General features: G+C 30.2%; 1 protein-coding gene across 1 annotated transcript; it reads right to left on the bottom strand.

The window, feature by feature from the left end:
• Positions 1 to 3,631: 3,631 nt before the first annotated feature.
• On the bottom strand, positions 3,632 to 5,771 carry LOC107608438 (transcription factor MYB53). The gene is made up of 3 exons (XM_016310233.3): positions 5,612 to 5,771; positions 5,389 to 5,518; positions 3,632 to 4,610 (listed from the first exon to the last, which is right to left on the bottom strand). The coding sequence occupies exons 1-3, from the start codon at positions 5,742 to 5,744 to the stop codon at positions 3,746 to 3,748; spliced, it is 1,128 nt and encodes a 375-aa protein (XP_016165719.1). The 5' UTR covers positions 5,745 to 5,771; the 3' UTR covers positions 3,632 to 3,745.
• Positions 5,772 to 12,855: the final 7,084 nt, after the last annotated feature.

Here is a 12,855-nt window from a genome sequence, read left to right as displayed (position 1 = left end):
GACTGATTTTTTAGTTTTTTCCGTAATTAAGTCCACGAATAAAAAAAGCATGCAGGGGTCTAAGTCTATAAGACTAAAACGCTTACTTTAGACGTTAAAAATCTCATTTTAAAAACTAAACATAATTAAATTGTGGTAGTGACATAAGAATCTTTAAGTGGTACACAACCCATGGGGTAGGATTAGGTGGTGAAAAAGTTTCCCGTTACACTTAAAAATTGAGAGAGGAAGGAAGAAGGAGAACAAACCTAACCACATGCATGGATTTTTCTTTGTTACTTTGACAACCATGACAATTGACAATGTTGACCCCAACCAATGGGATTGCACAAGTACATTTGACAAGGCATATATACTCCCACTTGTGAATGGACATGTGTTGAACATCACCTTCAATACCAAGACTTTGTAATGTGTTGTGTTGTGTAGTGTAGGGGTGTTATATATATATTTATTTATCCAAGGCTTAATTAGCAGTCAACTTCTTAATAGAAAAGGAATCAAATCTAACTGCTCATCATTATTGGAAACAAAGGTTTTTGCTACTTTTGCCTTTTCAGCAGTCATCCCCCTCCCCTTCCTTTTAAATATACATGTTCTTGTATGATTTTCTTTTTTATATATTTGAAAAGATTTTGGTCTCATTGATATTGTTCAAGCTTAATAAGTTATTACAAATCTACATGGTCTAATTTTATCTAAAATTTATATTTTTTTGGAGATAAATTATTTATATATATTTTTTAATATTTTAAATTTTTGAAATAAGTGATTTTATAATATAATATTAAAATTTTATGATAAAAAAATAGTAGAGTGACAATTTAATTCGTGAGAATTTTAATTTCGAATTAATTGATCTTTAAAAAAAATATATCAATATGTTAATCTATATTACGTCATTTTGTCAATTCATCATGTAAAATCGAACAATAATATTTATGTGTACTATTAATTATCGTAATGTGTCTGATTATAGAAAATGTTACAGAGATAACAACTTCTAAAGTAAAACTTGACTTGTTTCGTTAGGGTCTGTATGTAGTAAATAGAAAGTAGTTAGTGAGAGTTATGAAAACTTAAAAGATAAAAAATGTTTCGCTATCTAAAACGACATCGTTCTTATATTTATGTGACAATAACAAAACATGTCATTATAGATAATAAAATACATGGACAATTTGATTTCGTTTTACACAATTCATAGACAAAAGTATATAATATGTTTATCGTTTGTTATTATAGAAGACCTAATTGATACTTTTTTTTAGAGACTAATTAATTAATCTGAATTAAAATTCTCAATAACCTAATTGTCACTTTATTCTCAAAGAAATCTAAATTTCGATTCTTATTACTCTAAAATACAAAAAAAATAAGATAAGACAAACTATAAAAAAAAATCAATCACATATCAGATTTAAAAAAAAAATTGAGGAAACATTTTAAAATATAAATATTTATAATACTTTCTGTTATATCTTTAACATAATTATAGTATAATATGAATATAAAAAATACTATTTATACATTAAAATAAGTCACTATATATTTATGTATAAATATATGTATCGTTTAACTTATTTTTAATGTATATTTTATATTCTAACTTATATTTTATATTAATAACTAATTTTTTTGACTAATTTTAATGTACACTTGACATTATTCTATAAATATATACCGGCAAAGTACTTAATTTGGTTATCCTATATTGGAAAATAAATAAATTAATTAAGATTCTAATACTCTTCCGTCTGATCAATTAGCAAATATATTTAAGAGGCCAAAGCAAAGAAATTATTGTAATTATATCAATATATTTCCTTCATTGTCCTAGATACAAGAACGTATTTTACTTGAATGATTTACAAGAGTGATATACCTCTCCTATCCCCCATACTTGATTCGAGTAACTAAGTTTATATATACATTCTTAAGTAAACCACCCTTTGAGTTGGTTGATGAGAAAACAATTCTTAACTGTTTTCTCTCTATTTAATTTATAGCAGCCATACATTCTCACTACAAGAGAAGCGGGTTTAAGCTACGGAAAAAAACAAATCATAGTTAAAGCTCGCAAAACTACTGTGGCTAGAGAGGAGAATTTTAATTTTTTTTAGAATAATGCTATGAAGCATGGACACTTCGCTGAGTTGTTGTGTCCGAACCGACATTCGTCCGACACGCATGCCTGCTGTGTCCAACCGTGTCTTAATAAAAAATAAAAAATTCTTCTCCGGACACACCTGAACACACCTAAATACCATTACGTGTCAGCGTGTCCAGTCTTATTCTTAACATATATTCTTAAAATAAATTTAGATATAGTATATATTATTATTTATTAAAACAAAAAAATATTTTAAATACTTGATATAATTAAAATAAGACAATAAAAATAATTAAAAATTTTAATTTATATTTTAATATCAATAAAATATCAAAATATCATTACAATTTATCTAAAAAATATTTTATATTCTTTAATTACTATTAAAATAAAAAATTATTTTAACCGTAATAAATATATAATTATAGATATTATATATATATAATTATGAATATTAAATTAAAGAAAATAATTCTATGTTATTATCTTTCTAATATTTTTTTTTATTAGCATGACTTTTGGTTCATTAGCCACGGTTTTTAGAACTGTGAAAACCTTTGATTAGCCATGATTAATTTGCTTCCGTTTTACTGCAGAAACTACTATACATGTTTGTTGATATATAATTCATATGGAAGTTAACAATGTGCATTGTGCGCCAGTTGTAATAATTTTTCAAAAAGGTCAAATTCCTGAAGAATTTTATTAGTTTCCTTCCTTGAAGCAGGATCCACTTTCTAGTTTCTACCCCTTGATATTGGTGGAATGAGAAATCGGAAATTCTAACATTATTTAGAACGTTAGAAGATTAATAGAACATATTATTTTTTATCAATAATTAATTAATAATATTTAAATATATACACTAAAAATATGTTATTAGATTATTAAACTAAAAAAATTGAGTTTATAGCTAAAAATATTTATTAAAAGCAAAAATATACTGATCTTTGAGTTTATCTCTTATAATTATAGCTATTTCAAGCATAAATGTATAAATCATAAAACACATATTGATTTATTTAATTTATGCAAATAACCTTTCAAATTATATATAGGGTTTAAGCAGTTGAATGAATTAATTTAAAAAAAAATATAAAATTATTTTTTTAAAAAATTTTAAATTAATAAGAGGAGATATATAAATTTTTTTTATATAATTTTATTTATTCATCTTTGCAAAATTTTTTCTTATAAAATAAATAGGGATCAAACTCTAAATTATATTATATCATAAAATTACTTTTGAAAAAAAAAAGTTTGAGCCGTTACCTCTTTCATTCAAATTCAATGCATAGAAATCTAATTAATTTAATAACAAATAAACATAGATAATTAAAGAGAAAAATAATTGTATTGACATTCATATACTATGTCCTACTAATCTTTCCAAGAGTTATATGTACACCAAACATGTATCAATTATATAAATACGCATACATGTAATACATACATATTTATACATACTATAATATATATATATATATATAACCTATATATATGTAGATGTGTGTTGATTTGAAAGAAGTGGCAAGAAACAATAATGTGATGATGATGAAGGCATAAAATAAAAAAACACACACACACACACCAAATACAGTGCCAACTATAATCTGAAAATAAAAAATAATACTAAGGTAGCTCATGCATGATAGTAGGGTCCACAAGAAAGAGTTCAGACCAATAAGAAGAGGAGGAAGAAGCAGGTCCTCCATAGCTAGAAGTGGTGCTGCTTGTATCTCCTGGATTATTATTATTGTTATTATTGTTACTAGTAGTAGTAGAGGGTCCATTATTATTTGGAGCAATAGATGATAATGGAGAAGTAGAAGATGGAACAATCCAGGAGGAATTATCATCAGCTGTTGTGTGATCCATTTGACTTATGATTGCATAGTTAGTAGTAGAACCTTGACCTTGCTCATTAATATTATTCAAACATGATTGGGAATTGAAAGAGACTTGTTGTGATGGTGGGTCTAAAAAGTGAGATAATAGCATGTTTGGGTGGTAGTGGAGTGGTTGACAGCTACTATCATCATCAATAAGAATCCCATTCCCATGATGATGATGATGAGGAGGAAATGAAGAAGGACCATTATTATTATTATTATTATTAGTATTAATATTCTCTTTCACATTTAACAAACTGAAAGGAGGTTCCATGTTTGTGATGTTGATGGGATTGTTATGGTCGAAGGCAAGGTTGGAATTTGATGAAGAAGATTGGAGTAAGTAATGAAGGTACTGAAGCTTTGCCATTTGAATTGCCTCTGCTTGTAAGCTCAGAGCATGTTCATCAATTGATGATGATGATGTATCCATCATGCTTGCCAAAGCTATGAGGTATGGGAGGGTAGAAACAAGGTCAGTTCTTGGTTGATGAGTCATTGGATCAAAACCCATCTGAATCAGCTTCTTCTTCAAATGAGTGTTCCAGAAATTCTTTATCTCGTTGTCTGTTCTCCCCGGAAGATGGGTCGCAATTGCTGACCACCTGTTCAACAATATTGCTCTTATATTGGTAACCATTCTTTCTACTCGGGTTAAAAAAAAAAAAAAACAAATTCTAAATTTTTAAGTCATAAAAATTTTGATATTTATTTTTTTTAAAATTATAAAACTCAGGTACAATTAAATTTACGTGAAGTTGACGGTAATTAACCTTACGTGAAGTTGACGGTTAAGAACCGTTAAATGATTTGACTAAATTTTTATTCAACGATTCTTAATTATCAACTTTACGTGAAATTAACTGCACCTAAATTTTCACCTTATTAAAGACTAACACATAAATAATTATATCTTTAATAAAAAAATATATCTAAACATAATTGTTGCCAAAAGTAAGAACTTTTTATGCATTTTCTTTATCCCTGAATAATGAAACAAAAGCTATATAGAATAGAATTTAGCTCACTAAAAACCCTTGAATTTCTTCTCTACTAAAAAAATAAAGGATAAATTACCATTTGTACCCATAAAAGATACAGATGCTGAGAAATGTACCCATATAAGAATAAAATGACAATTATAATCATGGAAGATGACTTTCGTGTGCTAAGAGTACCCAGACGTTGGTTACACAATTAGTCCGTTAGGATATTTTTGGCACATGGAAACTATCTTCCGTGGGTACAATTGTCGTTTTATTCTTATATGATACATTTGTTAACATTTGGATCTTTCACGGATATAAATAGTAATTTATTCAAAAATAAAAGAAGAAAAAGAATTGGTGTAAGTGAGATGGGAAGCATATATTAGGAAAGTACTTGTTTCCAAGAATGGAATGAAGATGGAGAATGGTTTGCTCCTCTTCTTGGGAGAATTTGCCCCTCTTAATATCAGGCCTCAAATAGTTAGTCCACCTAAGTCTACAACTCTTGCCACATCTATTAAGACCTGCATCAACAAAATCAACAAATTAAACTACATCATGATGAAGAAATTAATATTGTAAACTTTATATAAGAGATTTAATTATAATTTGCTGACCCGCTAACTTAGGAAGTGCTCTCCAACTTCCATGGCCATGTTTCTGAATGTGGTGAACAAGCTTTTGATCCTCTTCAGGAGTCCATGGACCTTTCTTAAGGCCACTCTCATCGCAGCATGGAGACCTTCCCATATTGTGCAGTCTTTTTAATTTTTTCCACTCTTACCGCACCAAATCAAACTAACAAGGGGCTGCGCCACACTATTTATATATCCATTAATATTATTCTTTTTGCTTGCTTCTTAGTTTAGCTTGTTGTTCATTATTTCTATTAAAGTATACATTTTGCAAATCTTTATTAGGTTGGTAAAAGATTTGGACACTTCCATATCCGGTTAAACTATATCCTCAATAAAATGTCTCGTGCCTTGACCATATTACCCTTCAAATTAAATAAAGAGTAAGCTTATAAATTGATCTCCAAAAAATTTTAGATGGAAACTTTGCTTTTTATAATTTTTTTTTATAATTTTTTAAAAATTATTCTCGTCGAATAGATTGATCACTCTGTCGCTTTCAATTAAATTTTTAATACACGGATCGAACAAATAAATCTCTGACAAATTTTATTATAAAACAATTAGGTTCTTAAAAAATATTACTACAAGATAAATTAATCTCCTTTAAAATGATAAAGAGGCAAATTTATTAGGGATCAAAATTTTTTATCTAAATTTTTTTAAAAACCAATTCGAGCATCTGTTCTTCAATAAATTGTGTGCTTTGAATATTGGATGAATAAATAATGACAGATGGTGACTATTGTAAGTTTTTAAAATAGTTATGTTCAGATAGAAGGTTCGAAAAGATACTTACATACATAAATAGTATTATTGCTTTAATGTTGCTAAAAATGTTTTTCTTTTTAAAAAATTATCCAGTATAACCATGGCTAATTTCTTTTATATTGTTTAAATTTTTTTAAAAAATAATAGAGTATTAGCGTTTGGTGGAGAGATAGAGACAAAAAGATTGAGACTGAGAGACAGAGACTAAGAGACAGAGATTGAAATAAATCTCAGTATTCTGTTTCGTGCAAAGTGGAAGACAGAAATTGAAACAAGAATGAAATTCTAATTTAATTTGTATAAAAGGTAAAATTGGAATTAATTAATTGAAATGAAGGTATTTTAGGTATAAAATGTTATTAAAGTTTCAGTTTTCATCTCTAAAATTTTAGTCCCCTGTATCCCCACTTTTTTGAGGTATTGAAATACTGAAATTTTGGTAACAGAGACAAAAATTTTAGTACCAATCTCTGAACCAACAAACATGATACTGAGTTTTAGTCTCTCAGTCTCTGTCTCAATACCTCAAAACAAACGCTACCTCAGAAACAAAAAATAATATATATTTAAAGATCAATTATCAAACTATTTATATTAAAAATATATAATTATTTATGTGCTTTCTCTATCAATTTAACTTTTGTAAGAAAATATTTTTATAATATCATACTAATCTTTTATAACTTAAAAATATAGAGTTCGATTGTTATTAATTTCGAATATATACTTCATTTTTCATTATTGGAAATCAATTTCCAATTATAAAGGTATGGGTGAGATGAACTACCACTACCAATTTACAACGGAATATTACTTGTGACTTGTGAGATTATTAAATAAAGTTGAGTTAAAACGTGTTGGTCGAAGAATTCCGATTGATTGGTTCGATAGGGAGCATCAAATTGAGAGACAAAAACTGATACAGAGGGTTTTGATTTGTTTGAGTTTGTCGACAAATGGAGCCGAGGAGTTAAATATTGTGATCAAAAGTAAGTTGTGCAAATGGACAGTTATTTAAATTTGCAATTAGTGAGAACAATTATTTTTAAACTCTTTAAAGGGCGATATTTGACAAAATGGGATTGGTCAACTTGTTTTATAAATTAAGAAGGTCCAAAAATATTAAGGGATTAGAATTCTATTTCAGAAAATACTCACATCTCAACGATTTATTGAGTCTATCTCGAGTCTCTTTTCTGTAGGATTCCTTCTATTGTCTTTATATTTCTTTTAAAATCCCTTGTAATTTTTCTTTTCTGCAATTTACTTTTCCTTCGCAAGTCTTTTCTTTTCTTCTTTTAATATTTTTGCATTGTCTTTTGAATTCAAAGTCCTTCGACTGTGTTGGAGGTATTTTATTGCTTTCTTTCAATTTGAAATCATTTACTTCATTCGCTTTTTGTAATTTCGATTTCAAGCAATTTAATTTCAATTTACATTTCAAGTTTTTTCTTTCTTTACTTGTTCAAAAATGAAATCTTTGGTGCAATCGTTGAAACTGGTATCCATAAAAGAGGAGTAAGTTTTGCTCCCAAACCATAGACATCGAACTAACCAAGATTTGCTAAAAATCTGCATAACAAATACGAGGCTAATGTCCGATAGGTTTATCCTGGAGTAGGGGATGTCTTATTAGATTTCTTGACGCATCAGAAGCTGAAAGATAAAGGCGTGTCCTTATGTCTCAGATGCAATGTTGTTTTCGATGCAGATATGATGGTTAAGTCGAATTCAATTGATAAATATCTTAATTATTTATGTCAAGCTTTTGATACAATGCGTTGGAATGGGTTAAAAATGAATCCGTTAAAGTGTGCATTTGGAGTGTTAGCAGAAAATTTTTTAGGATTTGTGGTTTACAAGAAAGGAATTTCTTTCAATCAAAATAAAGCTAAAGCAATTTAGAATTACCACCTCCGACGTCGAAGAAAGAAGTTCAGCCTTTATTAGGGAAAGTCAATTTCTTACGACGGTTCATTTCGAAATTGTTTGGTCGAACCAGAATTTTTTCTCCTTTTGTCAAACTTAAAGATGAATCACAATATGTGTTGACTAAGGAACATCAAACAGTATTTGATTCCATCAAAGATTATTTATCCAAGGCACCAATAATGGCTATGGTTCATCCCTTGTAACCTTTAAAATTGTATGTTGTAGTCTCGACAAATACTATTGGGTTTATGTTAGCACAGGACGATAAAGTGGGGGCATGAGAGAGTCATTTATTACTTGAGTAGAGTGTTGTTCGATATCGAGATGAGATATTCTCCTATTAAAAAAATTATGCCTTTTCCTTTATTATGCTTGCACAAAGCTAAAGTGTTATACGATAGCAAAAACTATTAAGGCAATTCCACAAACAGACCTTGTGAAATATATGTTATCTTATCCGGTATTACGAGGTCGAATTGGAAAATGGATGCTTGTTTTGACAGAATTTGACTTGCAGTATGTGCCAACCAAGGCAGTGAAAGGTCAGGTCATTGCAGATTTTTTGGTTGATCGACCGAATAATCTTAATGACCAGGGGACAAATATTGTTGATGTTGAGCCTTGGAAGTTATATTTCGATTGATCAAAGCATAAAGATGGTGCTGGTGTTGGTATTTTGATCATATATCCGAACAGGGTCCCATCGAAATTTTTGTTTGAATTAAAATATCCATGTTCGAACAATGTATCCGAATATGAGGCTTTAATATTGGGGTTAGAAATAGTTATCAATAAGGGGGCATTAGATGTCCAAATCTTAGGAGATTCTCAATTAGTTTTAAAGCAGTTATCGAAAGAATTTAAATGTACAAGTGAGAGATTGCAAAAGTATTTGTCGATAGCATGGGAGTTATTGGTTTCATTTTAAAAAATATCATTAATTCATATTCCAAGAGTTCGAAATGAGGTAGCAAACGAGTTAGCTCAAGTTTCTTCGAGATATAAAATTTTTTCTAGAACTTTAGAAAAGTTGGCAGAGGTACAATAGATCCTGTGCCCATTGAAGAAAGAGAAATTTTGGCAATTGATGAGTGGGATGATAATGATTGAAGAAAACCAATTTCTAAATATCTAAAGAATCCCAATGTTTAGGTCGATCGAAAAACAAGATAAGAGCAATGAACTTCATAGTAATAAGTGATGAGTTGTATAAAAAACGTATTGAAGGAAGTTTTGTGAGATTTTTTAGCAAACCTGAACAAGTAATTGCTCTTGGTGAAGTTCATGAAGGTATTTGTAGATCCCATCAGGAAGGAGAAAGAATGAAATGGGTACTTCGATGTGATCGAGTGTTTTGGCCGACAATGATCAAAGATTGTATTGAATATGCAAAAGCGTGTCAAGAATGTCAGAAACATGATGTAATACAACGAATACCTGCTTCTGAATTACATTCGATTATAAAATCTTATCCATTTAGAGGTTGGGCTTTGGGCTTGATTGGAATGATTCATCCTCCATCATAAAAAAATCATAAGTTCATCTTGGTAATGATTGATTATTTTATAAAGTAGGTTGAAGCTGTTCCTTTAATAGAAGCTGGTCAAAATAAAATTATTGACTTTATCGAGGAACATATCATCCACCATTTTGTAATTTTTCAAACTTTAAGTACTGATCAAGGTACCATGTTTATTGACCAACGTATTAAAAGTTTTACAGCATCGAGAAATATAACTATGGTGACTTCGACCCCTTATTATGTGCAAGCAAATGGCCAAGTTGAGATTGCGAATAAAATTTTAATTAATTTAATTAAGAAGCATATTGGTAAAAAATCTCGTACTTGGCATGAGATATTAAGCCAAGTTCTATGGGCTTATCAAAATTCACCAAGAGGCTCGACAAATACATCACCTTATAAATTGGTTTATGGCCATGATGCGATACTACCTTTGAAAATTAATCTTAATATTAGTAGAGTGATGAGGCAAGATGAATTGCTAATCGAGGATTATTGGAATACAATGTTTGATGAATTAAACGATTTAGATAGTGAGAGTATATCGGCACTTGATAATCTTATTCATCAAAGAGAGTATAGCTCGTATTTATAACCGACGAGTAAAAAAAAAGTGTTTTATATTGGTGAGTTAGTTTTGAAAGCTATTTTACTATTAGATAAGAAGTCAAAAATTTATGGAAAGTGGTCTCCTAATTAAGAAGGACATTATCAGATGATTAAGTTGTATTCAGAAAATGCATATAAAATTAAACATGCGGATACTAGATGTAAAGTAAAGTCAGTCAAGTGGAAAGTATCTACAACAGTATCGACATCTAGAAGATAATACTTGAAGTAAAAGTCAAATTGTTGAAAGTAAAAGACAACAAAATACAAAAGAAAATAAATACTAAAGGTAATTTAAGACATGACTTGCTTCATAGATAAGGCTCCAGAAGTTCTTCCAAATCAAATTTGAGACGTACTCTTTCTTCATCAATTGAACTGAAAACGAGAATTTCTTCATGTTCTTTGAGTTGTAACTTCTCGTATTTTCTTTTAAGTTCATCTTAAGTACTTTTCATTTCATACAGTTCTCGATTAAGATATTTCTTCCTCTTATCAGCTTCGAGGAAAGGACCTCATAGTAGAGCTACATCTGCACGAACTTGAGTGAGTTCTTTTTCAAGTTCTTCTTCCGACGAATCAGTTGCTTGAGAGTTCTAGCTGCATGAGCAATGTTGTTTTCATATTTTTTATAAGTTTTTTGTGAAGATACATATGAAACATCAAGTTGCGCAGATTCTATTTCAATGTCCGTCATTCCCTTTTTGTAGTCAGCAAGCTTGTTGTGAGAGATAAGCAAGTTATTGATAATTTTCTCAAACTTCTTTACTTGCTCGGAGAAGCTGACAGGTACATGATACTCGAGGGATGAGCTCAATATGTCGAAAAGCAGATTGTTCAGGTCGTCTTGATTTAGCCATTCATCGACAATATGTTTTGAGAATTCAAGAAGCTTCTTTAAACCTTCAAGAGCATGAGGAGATAACTCTTTTGGAAGTTGAGACTTTGGTGACCTCTCGTTGGATGATTCCTGAGATGTCATGTCCACTTTATGAGATAAGTTGGAAACAACTGAAAGGAGTTCTTTTAAATCGGTTTCTTGTGGGCTAGGAGCTTAATTCAATACAGGTTGATTGCATTCTTGATGAGTGTCAGCATCGAGATTAGCTTTATCAGTGGGCTTGGCTTCATCGACGTGAGCTGGTATTTCACTAGCTTGTAGATTAGCTTGAGAGATAGGTTCAATTGTTTCCTTTGGTTTTTCCGATGGACTCTTCTCAATAGAAGGGGAAGAAAAGGTAGTGAGATCGATGTCGACACTTTCTGGAGAAGCTTTATTTTCGATGGATTGAGTTTTTGGAGAATTTTCTTGTTTTGGCTGGTCTCCAAAATCTTCATCTTTGTCAGGCTAGTCAATCTCTTTTTCATTCTGCAAATAGTGTGACAAGACATGTCCAGTCGATGATGAGGATGGTGTTTTCTCTTTGTTTTTGTTGATAGAAGATTCAGTCTTGGTTGGTGTTGTATTCAGATTCGAAGCAAGTGTCAAAAAGTAAATATTTGATGTTATGATTTTGTTGAAATAAAATAAAGGTTATCGGTATACCTCAATTTCTCGAGCAAGTGAGCTTAAAGAGTGCATCGAGTCTGTAGCAATGTTGTTTGAGCTCGAATTATTCGAGGAAGCAATCGAATTATTTGAAGAAGTTCCCTGTATAATGATATGATGAAAAAATAATAATAAAATATGTGAAAATTATACTAAAAAAGGAGGATGGAATGAAAGTCTTAAGAGTTACCTTGTCAGTTTGTTTAATTGATAGTAAAGATTTTTGTGTCTTCTTCTTCTTCTTCTTCTGGTATTGTGCAGAAATTGTTGAAAAAAGCCCATTTATCTTGTAACATAATGGGGAGCATGGAAAGTAGCTCAAAATTTGTCCTTTTTGTACTGAGAAATACTTGTTGGTATCACCTGAAATGAAAGGAAATTGGACCATATTTCATCATTCAGATGTTATGCCTCTTCATCGTTATGTTTTCGAATTAGTGGACGTCGAAACCAGAGTGGCCTACATTTACGATCGACAAACAGAGCAAAGTTCAAATTTGCATTTTGAAAATGTTTGCTCAAGTATAGCTTTGAAAAAAACCTTCCAAAAAAGTTCAATAGTAAAATGAGAATGAATGAAGTTTGGTTGCAGTGTAATCAATCGAAGGCCTTCAGTACCTGGTCTGTCAGAGGGAGGTATTCCTCCTTTGTGCTTCATGTGTTTCTCGAAAACTACATTGAGCCAAAGTGGTCCTCCAGCACTAACAGAAGACTTAGTACGAAGGATGTCGACCTTCTGGCCTAATTTATCATACAAGTTTTCTAAAAGGAGCTTGGCCAAATTGATTTTTTTTTCTTCTCATGAATGTGAGCAGCAAGAGAAATGTATAATTTCTGCATTGA

Source organism: Arachis ipaensis, chromosome B7 (genome assembly GCF_059453495.1).
Source record: "Arachis ipaensis isolate K30076 ecotype BB chromosome B7, ASM5945349v1, whole genome shotgun sequence".
NCBI classification, from domain to species: Eukaryota; Viridiplantae; Streptophyta; class Magnoliopsida; order Fabales; family Fabaceae; genus Arachis; species Arachis ipaensis.
The sequence above is the reverse complement of the archived record's forward strand: the minus strand, read 5'-3'. Positions and strand labels throughout refer to the sequence as shown.